The sequence below is a fragment of the Ruditapes philippinarum genome, unplaced genomic scaffold (genome assembly GCF_026571515.1).
Source record: "Ruditapes philippinarum isolate M1 unplaced genomic scaffold, ASM2657151v2 ctg2370_1_1_1_1, whole genome shotgun sequence".
In the NCBI taxonomy this organism is placed as follows: Eukaryota; Metazoa; Mollusca; class Bivalvia; order Venerida; family Veneridae; genus Ruditapes; species Ruditapes philippinarum.
In genome coordinates, this window is record NW_026864186.1 from 1 (window position 1) to 23418 (window position 23418).

Here is a 23418-nt window from a genome sequence, read left to right on the forward strand (position 1 = left end):
TGAGAAATGTAGGGAGGAGTTGCCGCACAGAAGAAAATGGTTTCACATATATTAATTCTATATAAGGAAAAAAAAACAAAGGGGGCCATAATTAGGGGTCAAATATTAATATCCAATCGCAAAACCCCGGGGAAAATATGCGCCAGGGCACTTGATGAACAAAGTTCTTGTGAAAAGTTTGGTCAAAAGTTCCGTTGAAAATGTAGAAGGAGTTGGCGGCACAGAAGAATTGTTTTACGCCCGCCCGCCCGCCCGTCCGCCCCGCCGCCCGCCGACATACCTCAATCTAATAAACCAGTTTTTTTTCCTTCGGAAAACCTGGTTAAAAAGGACTTTGGCTGTTGTACGGGCCGTTTGGTTTTAGTAGGTTGGCCTGCTGCAAAGCGGGTGAAGTGATCAGTAAATCACAAAGTTATATTTTTCATAACCCCCTTTGCAGCCCCATTTTAAAAGTTTTAAAAAACCCATACAGACTAATTAAAAGGGGTTTAAAAAGATTCAAGGGGGAACAAAAAACCACCCCAGAAACTTTGAAAAGGGTTTTTTCCAAACCAAATCCCACCCGGGGGCATTTTTTTGAAAAGGGGAATGTTCAAAAAAATTTTTCTATACCAGGCAGAAAAACCTCGCCTTTAAAAAACTAAAAGTTCTCTCTCTCGCCCTTGATGTCCGGAAATCTTTCATAAAGGGCCCTGAAAACAAAATATCAGGGGAAAATTTCCCGGGAAAAGAACCAATTTTGTTTTAAAACAAAAGGGCCCAGAAACATTTCCTTTACAAAAAAATAAATTTATGGTCTTTGATAAAAAGAAAATGACCTTCCCAAAAAAGGTTTTAAAAAAAAAGACGTCTGGGTTTTTTTTTTCAAACCTGGGGAAACTAAATGTCGGATGGCGTGCTATGGCTACATCTTTTCCCTGTTCTTCAGCCCAATCAATATCAACTTAAATTGGTGTTTCTAACGGTTCATCACCCCATCTGCATCGGCATGGTCCTAACACAGACTGAGAAAAAGAATTACACTCAAGAGAGGGGATTCCTGGGGATCAACTTTAAGTACCAAGGCAAAGTGCCTTTACTTACATCTGAAAATATAACAGTACCAGGACAAGAAGATGTAGGTAATCGTGAAAGTGGCGTCTGCATCAACGTTCGACTTACCACTGCGATAACTGATTGTAAAATCGAAAAAATTAGCTTAAGAAGCTAACCAACGGTGAGACGTTGCATCAAGTTTCGCAGTGGAAAAGGAACATAAGTCAAAGGATTAAATTATCATACAGGAATTGGAAAGAGTTTACCATACAGATAGTCTTTAAAACTTACATCCAGGCCCATTTTAGAGAAAGAATCTAAATGAACCCGGGAAATTGTTCTTTTGGTTTTTCCCCAAAGATTTGAAAAAGCAAAACACCCGCTCTTTTCCCTCATGCCCCGGGTAAAAAGGGCCAACCAAACCCCCAAACGGGTTTTTCGAAAATTCACTAGAAAGGACGGGGAAATCAGCATATCCAAAAGGATGGGGGGGGAAACTAAAACATGAAGTAGCAATTTAAAGGCCGATTTTTTGATTAGGCCCCCCTTTTCCAAAAGGTGTAGCTTTATTCTTGGTTTTTCCCTGGCTTTTTTGGTGGGGATGACCAATAAAGGCAAAATCGTTCAGGGGTTTTTGGTTATCTGAAAAAAATCCTTTATGTACCCCCTTTTATTTAACCAAAAAACCTTTAAAAGTTTCCCTTAACCCCCTTTGATAGATTTTGGGACAGGCCAATTCTTTAAAACAGCAATCTTGTCGGGATCGGTTTTTTCGACACCATGTTCACTTGACAATATGGCCCCCTAAATACTTCACACTGGTTTGAAAAAAATTCACATTTTAGAACCTTTAAGCTTGAGACCAGCTTTCTCCAAACCTAAAAAACATAATTAAAGACGCTGAAAATGCGCTTTCTTTTTTGGATTTAGAAAAGATGATAATGTCATCTAAATAGATGAGACATTCAGTAAGGTTGAGATCACCATAGCACACGCTCCATCAGAGGCTGGAAAGTAGCAGGGGCATTGGTTAGGCCCAAAACCCATACGGGTTACACTCGTAAAAAACCGAGTGGACCAACCGCAAAAGGCTGTCTTAAACTTGTCGGCTCCTTCATGGCAACTTGCCAGTAACCTGATCGTGGGGTCAAGTTTAGAAAAAAATTTTGGGCCCAATTTAAGCTATCAAATTGGTCTGGGTTATCCGGGGGAAAGGGCCCATAGCACCCTTGATGGTTCTACTTTTTTGACCGAGGGTTTGGGTCAATAAGAATTTTAAAAGCCCCCTTTTCCTTCTTACGAAACAAGGATACATTCAAAAGAAAGGGCCCTTTTTAGATTCCCCTAAGGGCACCAGAGCTAACTATCTTTCGTGTTTCCCTGATTCAACATACATACCCGGGGGAAAACCCGGCCGGGAAAAGGGCCCCTTAAAAAGGGGTGGGATTTTGAAAAGTTCAATCCCCATGTTCAAACAATTTTTGGTTTTAACATTCAAGAATCTGTTGGGGCCTAAATTGAAAAATATTTTTTCCAACTAGAAAAAAAATTTTCTTTGGGCCCTTAACAGGGTTTCATCTACTGTAAGAATATCAGTAGGAACAGAAATACCAAATCCTCAAGTGACTTGTCTGCATTTGTTCATCTTGGCAGTAGTGAACCTTTCAAAAGGATCTATTCTTCTAACGGACATCTACATCTTGAAGACGACAAAGAAGAGAATTGGGTTTAATGACCCAACAGGATGGGCAGACATATTACACATTCTCACAGGTATCCTACAAAAAGAAATTGTAGGTTTCACATGAACAAGGTTTGGACAAAACAGATACTGATACATTATTGTCAATATTCTCAGTAAACAGCTTCAGACATATTACAAAACATTGCGAAACCTTGCCAATAACAGTTTTGGTCTAAAAAGGTGGGATCTGAACACTGATATCACTAAGACTTCTGACCAGGAAGGCCAATTTACAGAAGATAAAACATTTAAAAACATCACTCCATTCAGCTGGTACCTGACAGGTTTGGGGCCAAAGTTTTAAGAAAAATTTTAAAACATTGGTACCTACAATTAAAGGAACTGAAAAGAATACTTGGTATCGCTGAACCACTAACAATGGAACAGAAACAGGGTTTAAAATCAACCCTTTGGTATACCAATATCAACAATAATATAACCAATGTAAAGGAAACAGAAGAACCATTAGCACTGGAAATATCCAAACTAAAATCTGTAAGGGCTGTGAAGTTCTGGTCTAGGAACTAAAGATGAATAAAAAAGATTCACTAATAGAAGAAACCATGCTTCGGGAATCAAGAAAGACCTTTACATTGAAGTGTCACAAATGAGAACGTTCAACCTCATTGGCATGACCTACCAAAGGTGCAATATATGGGCCTTTAAAAAATGGCTGACCTCCTGTTGGGCCCTGTTGAGAAGGTCACTTCCGGTTTTAAAGGATTCTCTGGAACCTTATCTGCAACAGGCTTGTCAGTAGCCTTAGGTGTTTCTTTGGCTGGACCCTGCTCCTTACTCTTATCACTCCATCTGCTCCTATCTTGGTATCCACCCTGGTAATTTCTGGACTTCTTCAAACCCTGAAGTTCCTTCTCAACAGTGCCAACCCTGGAATTCAGCTGCTCAATCTGGTTTTGGTCAAATCCTGTAACTGTTGAAGAATCTTATTCTCAACAGATGAACATTAACAGGGAAGCAGGTTCAAACCTTGACATCTGGAGTTTTCTTACCCTCAGGGGATTGAACAACATGGGAGGACTTAGCCTTACTCACTGGAAGTGTGAGAGAAGATGGACTCTTCTTATTTAATTCTAAGTCCTGTTCCATCTGTCTGAGCTCCTTCCTAAGTACTCCATAATCATGGGATACTTTCAAATTTATACCTAGAAACACTTCTGAGATGTTGGTCATACAACCCAGACCACAACCTATTACATAACATTCTCATTCTTGGTGGAACTGCTCAAACCTAATGTTAGACTCGGACCAAAAGCTGTTCCAATCTAAGGCTATAATCTGCAATAGATTCAGCAGGTAGTTGCTGAGCACAATAAAACTTCTCCTTCAGCTTCTCACCACTGGAGACAATACCATATATAACCCTCCAATTCAGACAAAATATCCTGAACAGAAGCATCCTCGCCAAGATGTAAAAGAACTGTACGGGCTTTACCCTTCAGACTTTTCCTGATGGATTCAAGCAAAATATGTTTCAGGATACACACCATTCCTGATCAACAGTTGATCTCATACCTTTCAATAAATCAAAAGCACAATCAATCAGGATCCTCAAGAAAAACTCAGGCAACTTAGGTACTCTAGAAGAGAAAATTGAGCAGGGTTTTGCTGTAAACCTATTAAAGAGTGAGAAAAAGAATACTGTATGGGGTGGAGAAGGTATAGGGGGTGGAGGAAGTGGAATTATTATCAAACAAGTTGGTGTATTCACATAAGGTTTAGGAAAATGAAAATATCTGGCAGCAGGGGTACATGGAAGATTCTCTCCTGGAACCCTGTATTAAACAAAGAATGCCTACTGGGATGGCTGGTACCACATGCACCAGTTTTCCTGGTAAAGGGGTACCAGTGCTATATCTTAAGCAGCAAATTCTCTAATCAGGGTATGAGAGGTTTCCATGGGCAAAGTAGGAGGGGCTGGTGTGCTAAGATCCACATAATAAAGATGGAACTTTCCGGAACGACGGATAATATCAGCATATTGTTCAAGTGTCACGGTCAGTATAGCCTGATGCAGTATTATTCAAATCCATGACGACAAAAATTGACAAACAAGGTGACAACTATGGTAGAATTGTGCAAAAATAAAAATCACACAATTCAATCAAATAATATCACTTCTATACAATGTACAAAAATGATATTTCAAACAAATAGCTCTTAAAGTAATATACTTTAAATACCAAGTACTAGGTATAGTTACTTTACATTTAAAAAATAATATGTCTCCCTAGTATACCATATATATTTTCTTTTTTTAAAAAAAAAAAAATAAAAGAAATATCAACTATACAGGTAGAACTCTATCTCAGGTTAAAGTATTGTAACTGTATATAAAACAATTGCAATAACAAAACAAGAATCAAATTCTTTTGATCCTACTGGTACACCATACTTTCAAATAAATTTCAAAAGAAATTTCCACTATCTGGTAGAACTGTTTTTTAAAAGTACCTGTATTAACAAACAAGTGCAACAACAAATTAAGCTCATAACTATTAGGCGACAGACTTTTGACACCACTAGCATACCTTAACCTTTAGATAAACACTGTAGCACAACGTCTCCTCAAGGTCAAAACTATATCAACATTTACCAAAAATAAAAAAACAAAACCAACTTCAGTTTATATTTGCTTTAATATAACAACATTTCACATTTCACAATACCTTTCCTTACAGTATTTCGCCAGCAGCTCCAAATAAAAATACTTCCATCGACAAAAAACATGAAACAACTTCCACAAAATTTCGCGCAAACTGTCTTGCTAGCAGTACTTATCTGACTCAATATCAAACAAGATCTGCTTTCAAGTATATATCTTCTCAAACTAAATAATTTATAACATATACTAGTTATAAACTATCACTGGTTTCAGTAACTTGTATCAATCAATTAAACCAACTTACTATTTCATTTATTTGAAACAATATTTAGCTCAAACTGAAATATTCTTCACACTGATTTATATTCATAGCTGTTGGTGAAAATAACTTGTGACCATCTTCTGCACTACAGCATTAACTAACTCATTCCTGTTCAAACACCTAAAGTACTAACCGGTAAAGAAAAATATCCATTACAAAATAATAAAGTCAACCGTCAAAGTCAATTTGTCAATATTGTCCACAGGGCTGTAAAAAATACTATTTATAAATATTATGACCTACAGTTAAATTAAATGAATTTTGACAGACTACTTTTTTTTTTTTTTTTTTTAAACAAACCAGCTGTCGCTATGCGAAACTATTAAGCCAAAAAGTAAAAGTATGCCAAAAATACCAAAAGGAATAATAGCTGGCTCTGTGAGGAAAAAAATACAGTATGAATATGTAGATACTAGTAAATATCAGTCAAAGTTTACAAAGATATACTGGCATGCGAGCAGTTCCCGTACAAAAATCGTAGTTACTTAAACATTATTTTTTATTACGCTCACTCACCAAAATTTGAACGTTACACATCAATATTCGGCTCGTCACACAAATCATGGAAATTCCATCATGTTCTAAACATAGAATAACCCTTAGTTATGAGGCCTCATATGGGGTACCGAAATAATCCATTATTTTGTATGAAGAGAAGTAGTTTCCCGTACATAAAATTTAACCCTTTATAATTAAACAATTTTATTATATCGGACCTATTTTTCATTTATAATTGTTGAACAGACCATTTTCTAAGAGATATATAGATGTAATTCAGGAAATAGAAAGTAGACTAAACGCGTGTATCTATTACCCGGTACCGTTACCCCCAACGCATTCAACATGCGATGGCATGCTTGTATGCATGATATTTTACGCATCAAAGCCATTAAATTTATTTTATATTTAATATTGGTCAAAATTCTGATAATGTAACAAGTTTTCATCACATTGCCTTCTTATCTGTAAACAGGTGTATAAGTGGAAAACCCTTTAACATGCCTCACGTGTAAGTATGTTTGCGCATGCGCGCAAGGACGGAATTCCCCCAGATAAAACAAGGTCACGTTTTGACAACGCACAGGTGAAAGTGATTTAAAATGAGACTTTTTAATACGTACTGACGAACTGACACTTAGATTTTGTCTCGTTTATGTATCTGCTTGATTTGAAATGAATTTTTGAAGAAGGCATGTAAAAATCAAGCGTTTTAAATGAAAAATACGGGTACTGCTTCTGTACGGGAACTGCTCGCATGCCAGTAGGGCTCAAGGGAATATATTATTTTATCATGTTAATATTAATCTCACCAATACCAATTGCTGTGAAATGCTACATGCTTTACTGTGTCTGTTACTGTGAATGGCAGCTGACAAAATCAATGAATTCACCCAGTTCTGGAAAAAATAATGTAAACAATTACACAATGTACATGTATGATAAAATGTAAACAAAACAGTAACTCAAGTATAAATGAAAAGTTTCACTACATCCTAATTCAGTAAAAGACTATATGAAGATGAAATATATATAACTACATGATATACTGTTACAAAATGGTGTACTAGAAAAACAAAAGCTTATTGGTAAATCACAATCTGTTAAATGTCAAGAGTCTACTTTCACTTTCAATTCCAACGATGATAAATCCTGTAAACAAAGTGCACTGTAATTATTTTGAAGACCCGTTAAATATGATGATATCTAGTTGAAATAAACCGGTAAAATTAATGTAATCCAAATAAATGAAGAGTTAGATCGATCTATATAATAAACGAATAAAAACAAATCACTCCATGCTACTTAGGGAATTCCATGTGTATATGCAGTGGACGTAGCAGAAAAATGTGTAGCGCTAGCTATGGCGTTGATTGGCTGCTCTGAGGAAGTCCTGTGACGTCATGGGAAACACCTCGATTCGTCCACAACGGCTTCGCCCCAAAACACAAAAGTCACACTGGCCACCAATTTGTTACCTTCTATAATCGTCGAAGGGTTTTTATAGTTCTCTCTTGTGATTGAGACTGTAAAAACACACAGAGGCAGCAAAATAAATAAATAATCAACACAAAGACAGGAGTTAGGTTTTCACTCTACAACTGTAATTCAAATCTGCAGTGCATTTCATAAATATACAAAACCGTCAAAAATCATGAAACAAACGATGAATGAGAAAATGAAGAATGAATATATATCAATACACTTATATAAGTAAATTACCTGTAAAAACACACAGATGCAGCAAAATAAATAAAATAATCAAACACAAAGACAGGAGTTAGGTTTTCACTCTACAACTGTAATTCAAATCTGCCGTGCGCGCATGCGTGGCGGTAAATCATGAGCGAAAAAATGAGGCCCGTCACCAGTTACTATAGTTAGTGTATGATATATGATGAATGATATAAGGCTATGGGAGTAAATATGAGATGAAGAGTGGATGGGCAAGGAAGAATATATTTATAAGAAATGCACTATATATCATATTGGATATAATAATGGTAAAGTATATACATGTATATATAATGACAAATGACCCTGTGACATGTCCTAACATCAACTCAAGAATGTTGACCTTTTGCTCACGGGTTTTCCTGTCAGCTTCGGCTACATCCTCACCGTCGTTCACAAAGCCTCTGTGGGTGCAGTTTTGGTCTTTTTCTGCCATTTAAGCCCAGCCACGAGAAACGGAGCAAAGTTCTTGTCTAAAGAAAGGCTGTAGATTAAGTTCTGTCTCCAGTTTTCAAATGAGTTTACAGTTTCATGTTTGGTAAGGCACCATTGTTTTGGCGCGCGGGTAGAATTTGCCATTGTCAATGTTTTTTGTTTAATACACTTGCGTTCACGGTAATAATTCTATTACGATATGACGTACACAGGTCTTTATCGAGCGTGGGACGTAAATTCGCTGCCACCACGCCAGTATAATGGATGTAGATCAACACACAAGAGTATAATCAAATACGTGATTTAATATGAACAAATGGCGTAGGACAGATAAAGGGAGAGAAATACATCATTTAGTCCGAAACAGGCAACGTTCCGAATGTATGTAAATACACAGTCTGACACAGTCTGGCGATGTGTGCTGTCATGTAAAACACGTGAACAATGCCATATATTAATATCATAATTAATGAAGGTACATTGTAACTTTTATTTATAAAATCTTTTGTGAGTGTAAAGCTTAACTTTATTTTAGTATTTTTAAATATCATAAAAGGACTTGTCCACCTCTCACTTGGAGTTAAAATCATTTATAGCTCTTTGTGTTTACTATTATTTTTGTCCATGGGCCCGGATTTGATCATTTAATCACTTCGATTTACAGCTAAAAATAAATCCGCATTCAAGAACTCCTTTCGATTTCAATATTGGTTTCCCCTTCGGTGATTCGCAACACGTCATATTAATGAATGAGAACAGGTAAGCAGTTCTGCTGTACATGAATTCGAAAGCAATGTTCTGATTTTTGACACTTAGGTTATACATTTGTTATTTCCCTTTTTTAGTAGTACATGAAATTATAATTTGTTACACTTTGAATTACATTTACACACAGCATATCAAGTATACTATTAATGATTGAATTTGTCAATATAAAGAAGATTTCAGGCAGAAGACTTTTTTAATTTTGCTTTTGATAATTATTCTTAATTTATATTTATGAAATTAAATGTTTAATAATAACATGTTGATATATATATTGGTTGTTTTGAAATAATTAAACTTAAGTATATTAGGTTACATTTCATTGGCGACATTGATACAGCACACCACTTTGTGCGTTAAATTGGTATGACTGGTGACATGTCCGGGGCCGTACTCGACAGCGAAACCTGTATTTTGTGGCCTTACGAGCGGAAGGACCCTCATTAAGCATAGGCTATAGATAGATAGCATCATTGATAACAACAGAAACTTTGATCTGTATTTTGAACATGAAGTGTAATGTTTTTATTAATGGTTTTAAAGCAATTCAACAAAAAAGTACATTGATCTCCAAATAAATCAATTAACAAAAGATTTTTTATATAAATCACCAATGTCAAATAGCTTTTATATCTTTGACTTGCACGAACATGATGTTAGTGAATTTCCTCATACCTACCTTAAATTCAGGTAACAGTCTTCTATTACATTAATAAATACTGCATCACCATGTAACGCGTGTATAACATACAAAAAATTCCTGAATTTGGTCTTTTTGAAATTCATCCCATTTTTTTTTCATTCCAGAGTGTGTTCTACTTTCTGACTTTCAGTATTGAAAAAAACATTTTTTTTTAATTTGACATGAAAAAATGCATGTAATATTACTATATTATAATAGCAGTCCCTTTTGTTACTATTTGTATATTTGTTACAATTTTAATAATAAAAAAACAGACTTTGAAATTTTTATCATCTTATGTTACTGACTACAGTAGTGACACAAACAGAACCATAGTACAGTCATGTCACATAACATTTACAAGTCTTGTAAGTCTTGTTTGTATTCAATGGAATTACTTTCCTTACCAAGTAGGCATCAGTGAAAGCTTTTTTTATATTAAATATCTTTCCCCTCTTTTTAATTAATGGACAGTGCATAAGATAAGTATAATTATGCAAAAATTGGTTTACAAAGCATTCGGAAAAAATTTACAATAGTACTTAATCTGAATATAACATGACCTGTGCGTAGGAATAATTTGGTAAGGTATCTGTAATGAGCGCAATTTTTTTGCGCGGAGCTTCTCAATTGCTGCATTGCAGCAACATTTGTACTTGTCATTTTTAGAAATTTCAATTTATGAAGTGTAGTGCCGGCTGATTATGGTTTGCACTTGTCGCAGTTGTGGCCTTTAGGCTAAGTTCTAATATAAGTCAAAATGTAGGTCAAATTGGTACTATATGCAATATCAGGTTTAAAAGTGAATTTTGCGTTCGTAATGTTTAATGTCCTTGTTTTATTTCTAGTTAAAGCACAGATTTACACGGAAGTATATACATGTCAGCACAGCAGCCACATCTCCTACAGAAGGGAAAAACATGGCGGTAATGTATCATACAGTCTTCTTTTTTTTAAATGAAATATAGAGGAATCAATCGAATCATATATATCATTATCGTCCTCCTCCTAATCATCATTATCATCATAAACAACATCATCAATAACAACAGCAGCAGAAGCAGCAGCAGCAGAATCACCACTGTAATCATCATCATAATAATCATTATCATTATCATCCACAATCCTTCTTCAACTTTTAATGAATACTTGTATTAAATCAAGTCAGTTTACATCATTATCATCAGTAACATCATCAGAGGCAGCAGTAGCAGTAACAGCAGCAGAAGCATCATTATCATCATCATCATCATCATCATCATCATTATTACAATAAGTATTATCTATATTTAAACCTCACTTTATTATTATTATTGTTTTCTTTTATTATTATAATTCTTATAATGATAATAATAATAATAATAATAATAATAATAATAAAAATAATAATAATATTAATAATAATATTACTTTTATTATTATTATTATTATTATTATTATTAAAGGCATCCGTATTAAGTACTTATGAAATAACGGTAAAATTTGATCCATATTCCGGTGATACAATGTTCATACACCACTAAATTATGACAGAAATTAAGCGTAATAATACTTAAAAGCAGTCAGTCAATTTACTATTGAATTAGTCAGACTTTGAATAATTTCACAGGTATTAGGAAAAAAGGTTTCTTTTACGTTTTATAGATTGTTTTGCTACCATATAACGCAAAGAACGCCCAATTCAAGGTGATGCCGAGATACAAGGTCAAGGCCGAAGGAGATGTGGTATATATCATCACGTTGTCATATTCTCTCATTTATAATACTAGTAATACTAAACAAGGTCTATCCTCCCTCACAGCCAGTCATTTTTGACTCAGATGTAATTTTAAATTATCATTAGCTTTTCGGCCGAAGACTGTTTGTTACATCTTGACTTCCGGTGAATTTATGGAATATTCGCCATTATTTTCCCGGTATATGCCGGATATTTTAACAATGACACGCTCAACATTGTTTTTGCTAAAATCTGTTATTAACGATGAAAAGAGGCTTACCTTGGCCAAATATATTTACGATATTTCTGGTTTTATCATTTGAAGAGGTCATGACACATGACAACAAATATGATAGAATTTTACATATTAACCTTAATGAGCTTCTGTTTTGGACACAAAAATAACACAATTTCATTTTAATGTAAATTCAGGCCTGATGATAAATTAACTATATATAATTATATCATTTTTAAAACTTTTATTTAAGGTACAAGAAGGGGATCAAATAGTTTTTGAAAGTGTTAAATCTGCGGGGCATTACGTACACGTATCAAAGGCAACGTTTGGTAATCAGTCTGTTTATCAAAGAAGGTAAAGAAGTTAGCTAGGCATTTATCTTACTATAAAAGAAATACTGGACGAATACATTTTGTTAATCTAATTCTCTTCTCTGTTTGGAAGTCCCCATCAGATTTGTCTCTAATCGTTTAAACGAAAAGTATCGCATCCGCCTCAAGGTAGCAATAAACTTTTTTATTTTACATTTATCTTTTTCTAATAAAATATTAAAGGATACCGATGCAATATGACCGTTTGCAATGAGACATGACCTTTTTTAGCGTACATAACCATTCTGTATTGAGACATGACTATTTTGTAATGGGACATGACCATTTGTTATCGTGATATGACCATTTGTTATCGTGACATGACCATTTTTATTGGACCTTGACCTTTTCTCAATATGACATGACTATATCTAATTACTTTTTTCCAAAACAATGTGATCAGTTTTAATTCCGCATTCAAGTTAAATGACATCCAAATTGTTCTAATTTTCCATCTCAATGACAAACATTTTATTTTGATTTTCATCTCAAGACTTTTACATTGTTCTATTCTTATCACCAATGAAATGCAAATTGTTCTAATTTTCCGTCTCAATTATAAACATTTTATTTTAATTTTCATGTCGAGACATTTTCAATGTTGTATTTATATTATCAATCTCATGCAAATTGTCCTTTAATGTTCTTTACATAGACAAGCAAATTGTTCTCAAATTCTTCTTCGTAACATGTAAATTGTTTTACATGCATACTGTACTAATTTTCTTCTCAGTAACATGCAAATTGTTCTATTTCTTTCGTCACAATGATATGGATTTTGCTGCTATTTTCTTCAACCTATTATGCATATTTTCTATTATTAATTTTAGCCATGAATTGAACTTATCAGTCCAACAGTCAGGATTTACAATCTTCAGAAAATATAAACCGACACCTGATGACAATAAGAAAGTCAAGGTAAATTTATACTTATTGTATGTGAAGTGTAGAAGACGAATACCACTTTTTTGTGGGTTTTTTTTCGCCAAATACAAATAATTGTTAGATAAATATTTTGCATACAATTAGTACTGGTGATTCTGTAAATAAAGAATTTCAAAAATAGCTAAACGAAAGAAAAGTGTCGAATAAAAAAATAACAAACCCGCATTTTCTCAAATACAAAAATATTTTATACTAGAAATAATACTCTTCATTTTAGATCGGAAATATAGTGAGATTTTACCACAAAGAAATGGAAGCTTATTTGGTCGCAGAAGGACTTTTCGATTTTGAAGTAACAGAAGATGGTAAAATCTTGTTTCGGTTATCTAAAGATTCCAGTCTTCAAAAAAATCTCTGAAAATAAAAAAGTAGATTTGAGTTCACTCGCCAAGGGAAGATTTGATATACATATTTTTTCCTTACACTAATTTAAAATTCTAGAAGCTTAAAAGACGAAAAGAAAGTCCGGTTTATGTCAATGTATCTTATCAATGCTTCTAAAGTCCGCATCTTAAGTCCGTTTCTATTTCAATGCATCGAAAGTCCGTTTCTATTTCAGTACATCTAAAGACCGTTTCTATTTCAAAATATTTAAAGTCCGTTTCTATTTGAGTACATATAAAGTCCGTTTCTATTTCAGTACATCTAAGATGCAGACCTGTTGTTCCAACAAATCCAAAGAGTATGATTCCGAGCACATCCGCAGTGACCTATTGGCAGATAGAACTACAAGAGGGATGTGTCGCTGGTAAGTAGGATTATCTTGTACGGTTGTCGCCATGTCCCTGCAAGATATAGTCTGTTTCAACAAATGCATTATACTTAAATGTTTGTAACAATTTATTTTGTATTTTAACCTAATCTTAATTCGAAATTTTACGTTGAGGTAAAAGCCCAAACCCCTAACCTAATCAATATGTCCGTGAGATTTCCGCGTGACATGGTCGTTTTCTGGACCGTCGATTTGTTCTTTTTTGTATATAAATGATCGTAAAAAGAACCATTTTCTCGAGCCAACCGTTTAAACACCATTTGTCCGATTCCTTTGCAAATTCGATTTGGTACAAGTTTTGAGCGTCTTCCTTACACATTATAAAGCCCAAAGTCCTAACCCAATCAATATGTCCGTGAGATTCATGTATTGTGTTACGTTAAAGTCTTGTAATTTGGAATGCCATGCACTTTAATATACGTACATGTATTGTATTATGTAACAGTCAAGTAATTTGGTATACTGTATAATGTTTCAGTTAGATTATTTTATATGCTGTAATTATTTGAATTCAGGTGGAGTATTTCAGTTTGGACAGCAGTGTAAGTTACTTCATATGTGTACCCGGAGATATCTATCTGTAGAAAGTTACGAAAGTGCCAGAGGTGACAACAATAAAGACAAGTTTAAAGTGAACCTGACCTCCGATCACCTTGACCCGAAAACTGTCTTTAGACTGCACCCAGTGGACAGAGTATGTGTCTTTTTTGTATTTATTTGCATTACTAGATCTAGAATGATAGTATTTTACGTAAAGTTTGGATGCATGAATTTCCAGATTTTGTACAGATATGAGGAGAAATACCACTTATATTATGTGTCTCCAAGATAAAAGCCCAGCACGTCCCTGGCTAAGTAAATCGGGTCGTTGACTTCGGTCCACTCGGCCCTCACCGCTGATGATTTTGAACTTAGGATTCTTCCACGTGAGGTAGCTAGTAGCTACATTGTATTATTGTATTAGCTAGCTTCCGGAATGTCTGTGGCATTTCAGGTGCAGGACAGATATGTTAAGAGGGGGGAGCATGTGACGTCTTCCTACACAAGATAAACTAGAAAGTCTTCTTTAATGTGTTGGTGTCACTTAAAAACTATTCAGCAAATGCATGATAAAACTTGTCAACATAATAACCATGTTGAGTGATTATGAAAACAAGATGTGTTGCAGAATTTGAAGAAAATTGCATACAGTGATTTACAATTTAAATTGTTAATTACTTCTAGCTATGTTTAGATGATGCAATTCATTTCTTTGAAGCGTACATTTGTAAACGTTTGTCGATTTTATTTTAGGACAGTGATGATATAATTGATGGAAGTTACTGCAGAATAGAGAATGTTGTATCAGGACAGTGGCTGCATGCTTCCACAGGTATGATTTCACCTTACTTTTGAGCTTTATGCATTCGTATAACGCCACCTGGTGTTCGAAATTAATAAATTTGAATTTCCTTTGGCCATTTATTTGCTTTTGAAATGAATTCTAGTTAAACTTGACATCAAGAACGGTAATGGTTGATAAATTATTATTCATTTAAATGTATGAGTGTTTGTACGTGCGTGCGTGCTCGCGTGTGTGTGTGATTGATTTATCTAAGCGCATATGACTTACTTTGCTTCCCTATCGTCTCAAAAATATACAATTACTTTGACTAAAAATTGCGAATTAGGAATTATAATTATGTTTATATTAAATCATAAGACATTTAACATAATGTTAAAAATGTCACTGAACCATCTTATTGATAGTTCTAGATGTTTTTCATTGGCATTGTGTTATATCATATGTGATTTTAGATGAATACATAAGAAATCAAGTGAAAGCACTGAACGAGGAGAGTACATCTATGGGTTCTTTAAAATGGAGTACCGCTGCAATGAAGAAGGTAAAGATAGTTATATTATGTGTATTATACATGTCAATGAAACATTGTAAAACAATGTAATTAGTATTCTTTCATAAATTGTACTCTGTTTTTTCGAAAACAATATTTTCTTCTGTGGCTGAGATACAATCAAAACTTAACTTTACTTTCCGTTTAAGTTCGAATTTTTGTTTCCTCATGGTCATATTGGAGCTCATTTGATATTCAAATGTGACGGAAAGAAGCAAATTTTTCCGAATATTCAAAAGGTCTGGACAAAAATCATGTTTTACTAGTACGAAAACTGTGTATCAATACCTGTATAGATGATGTTGATGATGATGATGATGGTGATTCTAATAACGTTGAAGGTGATGATCAGGATAATGACAATGCAGATGGGGTTGATGATGATGATGACAATGCAGATGGGGTTGATGGGCTGAAGCAGGAGTAGATGATGATTATGAAGATTATAAGATGATGATAATATTGTTTGTTATTGTTGTTGTTGTTGTTTTTGTAGATAACAGTGGCAGAGGAGCAGCAATATGACGACGCGTTTACAATACAGACTGTGTCTCCGCCTCTGGAGAACATTTTCAGCTTTATGGCGGGAATGGTTCCGTTTCTGCAGAAACTTGTACATGATGTTAGTTGTTTTACTTGTTAATAAATTATCTACTTGCGGTATGTCGCACTGAATAAAATATAATTATGCATTTTGTATGCACTTGTAAAACTTGATTTGAATATAATCGGTAAAGATGTGTAACGATGTGCATTGCAAGCTTACTCAAAATAAAAACCAAATAATTGTTTTTTTGTAACCACTATTTCTTTTGTATTTATAAAAATTGTTTTTCATTTCATATGTCTACATTCATTCGTAGAAAAACGCTGGGGTCATACTGAATAAGAAGACGTCTCACGACGCCGTCACGGTAAGTGGTAGTTGACACATTTATCATTACACCTTTTGAGATTAATAATAATAATAATAATAATAATAAAAATAATAATAATAATAAAATCTTTAATTCAAGAAGGTTAAATATAAGCGTACAAAGTTAATAAAAACTAAAATACATCTTGCTTTCATGCGGCCTAGCCTTTCAAAGAAGAAAAAAATAATTAATTATCTCAATAATAACAAGAAATGTTAAAAGTAAAAAGAGAAACAAACAAAAACCCTAAAATCAACAAGAGTTAAATACTTAAACATGTATTCATTTCATGATTTAATAAATAAATAATTTGACGGTCAAATTTACTGGGATTGCACAAAACCGAGCAAAGAAACACGTGCATTTTAAATAGTTTTTAAGCTCTTTGTGCATCATTATAAAGTAAGGCTTTTTGCTTTTGAAAATGTGTAACTTTTTAGACACTTTTTAATAGTAAAATTCTGCACACTGTATGTTTGATGAAGTGAAGAAAAAAACAAAACAAAAAAAAACCCACTAAAATTTTATATTTCGTACGTTATTCTGTTTTCAAGGTTTTTGTCGCATATTTGACACTTCTACCTGGCCAAAGCGTACAGCTAGCTTAAATCATTATTGTACAACAACTTTGTTTTATAATGTACAGAATCTAATGCTTTTAAAATATGTATTTATTTGAATTAATTGGAGATGTCACTTTTGTTTCTCTGCCTTAAATGAACTTGTGATATAATCATTGATTTTGTTGTTGTATGAATATAGGGATTGGAAGAAATTTGCAAGTTCTTGGTTGTCGAAGGAGAACCGATTAAAGATCGACAAAAGTTAATGAGGAATTTGAGAATTGTAGAGCTGCTTGTTAACTTGTTGAAATGTAACTTTGATGCACCAGAACGCGTGTAAGTAAAGTTTCTAATCATGATATTTCCTGGCAATCTCCGTAACTGAACAGTTTAAGTTCGAGGGGAGAGACATGTTATATGTGAGCTCGAGTGGAGAGACACGTGCTGTGAGATCAAGGGGAGAGCCATGTGGTGTAAGTTCGAGGGGAGAGCCACGTGGCATGAGCTCTAGTGGAAAAACACGTGGTGTGAGATTGAGGGGAGAGCCATTTTGTGTGAGGTCGAGTGGAGAGACACGTGTTTTGAGATCGAGGGGACACTTCAGGAAGTTGCGGGTTATTCGACCTATAAGTAACTCCATACCCTTTAAGCTAACCTTGAGAAGAATCTAAAGTCTATCACATTCAGTAAATTATTTTGACAATCATATGACCTTGATATTAAATTCATCCAAAACATATAAAAAATATATATAACTATATTCATGAATGCCATAGTCTCCATGTGAAGTATGTAAATGCTATAGGCCTACACAAAATTTAAAATATTCCGTGTTTAAGTTTGTTCGGTAATGAAAAGAATCATTTATATATTATACAAGTTTTTTCTATGTCTGACTGTAAATTTTATTGCCAAGACTATAATATTATATGTACGGGCTTGAATAAATGTTTAACTAACATTCATTTATACAACTAATTTTATAGGTACAAGGTGAACATTTTTCGTGTTGTCTACAACGTTCTGCGCGTGTATTTGCTAGGACGATCAAGAAAAAACAAACTGTATATCGCTAGATACATAGATTTCTTCCGGACACAGTTTGGTAGTAACGAGGTAAACCGTTAAGTCTTTCAGATTTCCAATGTGCTGAATACATGTGACGTCATTTTAAGGAATCTCGAATAGTAGTTTCTGCCTCGCTTTGAAAGAGCGACTTCCCCGCATATATTTCATTTATTCGTCAATTAAAATGCTTAGTGCCTGAGTGGGAGAGTGTTCTATGCTGATATACACAGGTGATTCTAAAGTCTGATGTAAACTGTTTTTGTCATACCGGTGCTGGAGGGCCCTTGACAGAAGGTGCTGCATTTTTCATCATCTCTCTTTGCTAGACTCTATCAAACCTATTCTTCAATTTTTATATTATATTATTGTTTTCAGTTCGTACGAGGGATCACCGCTTTTCCAGGTTTTTTTGTTTGCTTTATTACTCGTGGTAATGTCACACTGATAAATACTGTTTATCAAAATTTAAATACTACCTCAATTCAATTTGCAAAAATCGAATACATTTTTTTTGAAATTCAAGGTATTGTAATAGGCCGTGAGAAAAAAATCAACATTCCCTAAACTTAATTCGGGAAGAATGTGTAGATTAACGTTACTTATATCTAGGTATGAAAATCAATATATGGAACAAACTTTTCTTAATGTCCTAAGAAGTTAGCTTTGTTTTAGTTTTAAGTATTTCAATTATAATTTGATTATAAAACCATGACGCCTATCTGTCGGTATGAGGTTTCCTTGAAAAATATTGTTATATTTAAGATTTCGATGATAAATTCAAAATTTGTGATTAAATGTACATCGTATTTAATCTACATTCCTTTAAGTACACCTTACAACCCAGCGTCTTACTCTTCGTGGCTGTTACATATTTAGCAATCAAACTAGTCCTTACTCAAACGCTTTAACGTTGGCATGACAACACTTGAGCTTAAACTTACAATCTCTGGTTGTTCCCTGTAAAACGTCTCTCTTTTGTGGTTAGGCTATAACCTGTCCAATTCAATGTTAAAACAGTGAAAACACAGCTGATTTCCCCGAAAACTTTTGAGTGTTAACGGGTTCAACCCTGATGGCACTTGAACTTGAACTTTTTAGGCTGGACTAAATGCTGTTCATATGGTCATGGAGTCCATCAGAGACAACCGAAAGATTGTGGACCTGATAACAGAGGAACACATTGATGCTTTTGTTGAACTGCTGCTGGTCGAGAAAAATTATCGATATCTTGACCTTTTAAGCGTGTTGTGTGTTTGTGCTGGTGTGTCGATCTCCAACAATCAGAACTATATCACTAAAGCCTGGTTGATTACATTTAAACTGGTAACATTTTTAATGTCGAATCTCAACCAAAGATTTTGTTTCGTTAGTTCCCTGGAATCTTAAAAACATCAACATGTTTAGATTAATGAACAGAAAATGACATGCTCTTGAAATCAAATTAATTTTATTGAAATGTAAGAGCTAAACACTCATATTGTTATCGAATTTTGTTAGATTTTGTCACATTTTTCATCTCCTTCAAATTAAAGACAATAGCAGCAGTCATTCTCAAATCGTCTAGGAGTTAAAAACGAATGACACAATATTCTGGATTGGTTACAGTTGATGAAACTTTAACTTTCGAAGTATTGCTTATAAAATGCAACAAAACATGATTATTTTTATTAATTTTGCTTAAACGTTATAGGATATTTTCCTCTACAGCTTTGCGTGTTTCAAACAAAAATGGCAAGCAAAGGTTCGAGTGGAGAAACAGTATGTGTAACCACTGATAACGGCGAAACATGGATTGACCTAGTCACATTTTCAAAAGTAAGGAGTAAAAGGCTTTTTATGAATAAAAACATAAGATAGAAGCGCTGAGTTGAACAAAAATATTTAAAAATGATGCACATTTTAACAAATATTTCCTTTTAAATAGCTATGGTCGTTGACTGTTTGCCACTGTAATGTTAATGATCTGAGGATTTGAATTTATTTTTATGCACCCACAAAGTGGGAGCATATAGCGTTGCACTTGTCCGTCCGTCCCGAAATCTTGTGAACGCAACTCCTCTTACACCGGATGGCAGATTTTGCTTTAACTTCCAGGGACGAAAATCCTTAATGTGTAGATGGTAGTAAATGAAGGATTTTTTGCTGCGACCAAATTAAACAGAATAATGGCCCCCCTTTGTTGATTTTTTTTCACTATATACTATGTAGAAATTTTGTGAACGCAACTCCTCTTAAACCAGATTGCAGATTTTGCTTAAACTTCCAGAGATGAAAAACCCTAATGTGTAGATGGTAGCAAATGAAGGAATTTTTGCTGCGACCAAATTTAACAGAATTATGGCCCTTTGTTGATTTTTAGTTTTCAACTTGTGGCACATGTAGTCCAAAAAATATTTGACCTAGAGTCATAAGATTGACAGAACAGTGGCGTGTGGGGGCATCCGTGTCCTATGGACACATTTCTAGTTATGAGTGTAATATGCTTATCCATCCAAAGGTAAATTGGTGGTTCTATAAAGTGGCTTGCTCTTACTTCAAAAACTTAAGTCAAGCTCGTCCGAAGGATAAGATCATTCATTGTAGCAGTAACACCTTATTTTTCTCCATGATGCATATAATTGTCTCATAGGCCTCCCTTGCATCAAAATAGTAAACATCAAAAAACTCGACTTGCATGCATATTTAGTATCATTCAGTGAATTACGGAATTCAAAATTTATCGGTCACCTTTAAGTAGACAATAATCTTTAAGAACATGAATAGTAACATGTTCGGGGTCCAGTGCCTGAATGGGCGTATGGACCCTCATCAAGCATACAATACATACATACACCAAATACATCAAAGACTTTAAGGATCGATGTAAAGGGGCAGAGGGGCATCAGTGATGGCTTCAAACCATTTAATGCTTGTAACAAACTCTAGATATTAATAGATTTAATCTACATTTGATTTAATACCACCATTTCAGAGTTTACAGAATTGTTTTTCCTAGTAATAAAAATGATAAAACAATCTAATGTTTTTTATTATATTTCAGAGAAATAAAGATTCCGACGAGTATCTGTTTTTTGAAGGTCAACTGAAATTGTTCGGATACCTTGCAAGAGTGCGTACAAAAAATATGATAGTTTATTCATATATCTATATTAATATACAAAAACCGTTAAGCTTACTTATCGTAAATTTGCATTATTTACAGATTTGAAGTTAAGTAATACTTTTGAAATTTAAAAAAAATCTTAATCAAACTTGTTCAAGTTAACTGCCACAGTATTGCCATTATTGTGAATTAACCTTCATAAGTTTACAGGTTCACATAGTCGTTGGATTTGATACGTGTGATTAGGTAATAGTATATCAACAAACGAGAAAAGTTTGGTTGTAACTATTACAATGACTTTTGTATATGCCGCTTAAATAAACACTGACAATATTAGACAAAAGTTACAGCTTTCAAATATTTATAAACGAGTATGATCTACATAGCAACTGTAGAAAGTATTGAACCATACTTTATCTGCAAGAACCTTATTTGCTCATTCATCATTGCTGATCTTAATAGCAACCATAATTTATCTGTAAGAACCTTATTTGCTCATTCATCATTGCTGTTTATAGGGGCAGAATGAAAACTCAATTTCTGTTATCACGAATGAATACCTTACATGGGACGAGTTGTTCATGTGCCTCTGTAACGAAAATCTTCCTGAACAGCTTCGTGCACTTTGCTGTGACCAAATCATAAGTAAGTAAATACCTTATTAGTAGTCGTTTCAGTCGTTTATTATTATTATTATCATTATTCTAATTCTTATTCTTTTTCTTATTATTATTATTATCACTTTTTTTTAACTTTATGCCTTTTCTCAAAGATAATTTTAAAAAGACCTGTTTATTCACCGACGATCAAATTGAAAGCATTTTAACATTATATCAATGTACACGTATATTACAAAAACAAATGTTTCATAAAGAGTTGTATATAAAGCTTTGCAACACTGTTCAGGGTCATGTGGTGAATTTTGACATCATCTTAAGAAAGAAAAGAACAGATTCTTCATCAGGCACTATTTGAAGTACTTCAAGATACCTTCAAGTTGGTATAACAAATAACCTACCGTAATCTAGCTATAAGGTTTACATGATAGAGTTGCACGCTCATCGAAACAAAACGATCAGAGTCGAGGTTCTGATTAAATTAAGCTAAAATACCTTAAAGATACAAGTTATAGAATAAGATACTTGTGATTATTTTTGTTTTCTCATTCTTACTTGGAGTTATTTAGTTTACTTGTGCGATCTATTTGTTTTATTCCAGCACTGTTTGTAGACAGAGGAGGGAACCGCTCGGTCTTGGACAGAGTCAAACTATGCTATGTCTTTGATGACGTAGCCAGTGACGATGTAAGTCTTCTAGTTCCGTTTTTTATTGGTTGTTGGTTGTTTCTTGTCAAATTGTTCGTTAACTTTAATTTGTAACTATTTGATTATTAGATAAATGGATTTAATCTATTTAATAAAGTTAGAAATTACAAACATTAATGTATGTATGTCGAGTGAACTAACCAATTTGTTGTACTCCAAAATCTTTTTTAATTAAATTGACTTTTAATCGCAATAATTAGTTGTCATTCCGGTTGTTTTTTTCACTTTAACACTGCATTTTACTGACTAACCTAAAATAATTTGCATTTCCTTATTGACTCCAACCGTGAATTTATAGATTTATGTTACTAAAATATCGGTTAACCAAACCCCATTTTCTAGGAAAATAAACTTATGGCTACATTGTTTTCATATGTACATATTTAAAACATCTTGCCAATTTCAATTTAGGAACCTGAAATCCTCGCTAGCAATAGTCAGTCTGAAACATACAAATATTTCCCCCACCTCAGTCATTGGATAGCAGACTTCCTCAGCAGGAACACAGAAATGACGGCATCAAATATCGGGAACAACATTCTCATAAAGCAGGTAGGATCTAAATGAGCGACTGATGGACTTACAAATCAAATTAGGAGAAAATTTCATATAAGCCTCAAGCTTTCTTCTAAATCCTGGTTGTGATTTATGTATTGTAATTTTGTT

The 23418-nt window shown here is 34.0% G+C and overlaps 1 protein-coding gene across 1 annotated transcript in view; it reads left to right on the top strand.

Annotated features, from left to right (window-relative positions):
- The first annotated feature begins 8590 nt into the window (after positions 1-8590).
- LOC132724786 (inositol 1,4,5-trisphosphate receptor type 3-like) overlaps positions 8591-23418 on the top strand; it is a 46136-nt gene continuing 31308 nt past the window's right edge. The window contains 20 exon segments of the mRNA XM_060709750.1: positions 8591-8623; positions 10687-10764; positions 11483-11563; positions 12044-12147; positions 12995-13082; positions 13327-13414; positions 13750-13857; positions 14397-14575; positions 15175-15253; positions 15679-15767; positions 16273-16398; positions 16640-16690; positions 17456-17592; positions 18243-18372; positions 19423-19647; positions 20032-20139; positions 21365-21433; positions 21946-22072; positions 22646-22731; positions 23164-23304. Coding sequence (XP_060565733.1) covers positions 8591-8623; positions 10687-10764; positions 11483-11563; positions 12044-12147; positions 12995-13082; positions 13327-13414; positions 13750-13857; positions 14397-14575; positions 15175-15253; positions 15679-15767; positions 16273-16398; positions 16640-16690; positions 17456-17592; positions 18243-18372; positions 19423-19647; positions 20032-20139; positions 21365-21433; positions 21946-22072; positions 22646-22731; positions 23164-23304 — 2127 coding nt within the window.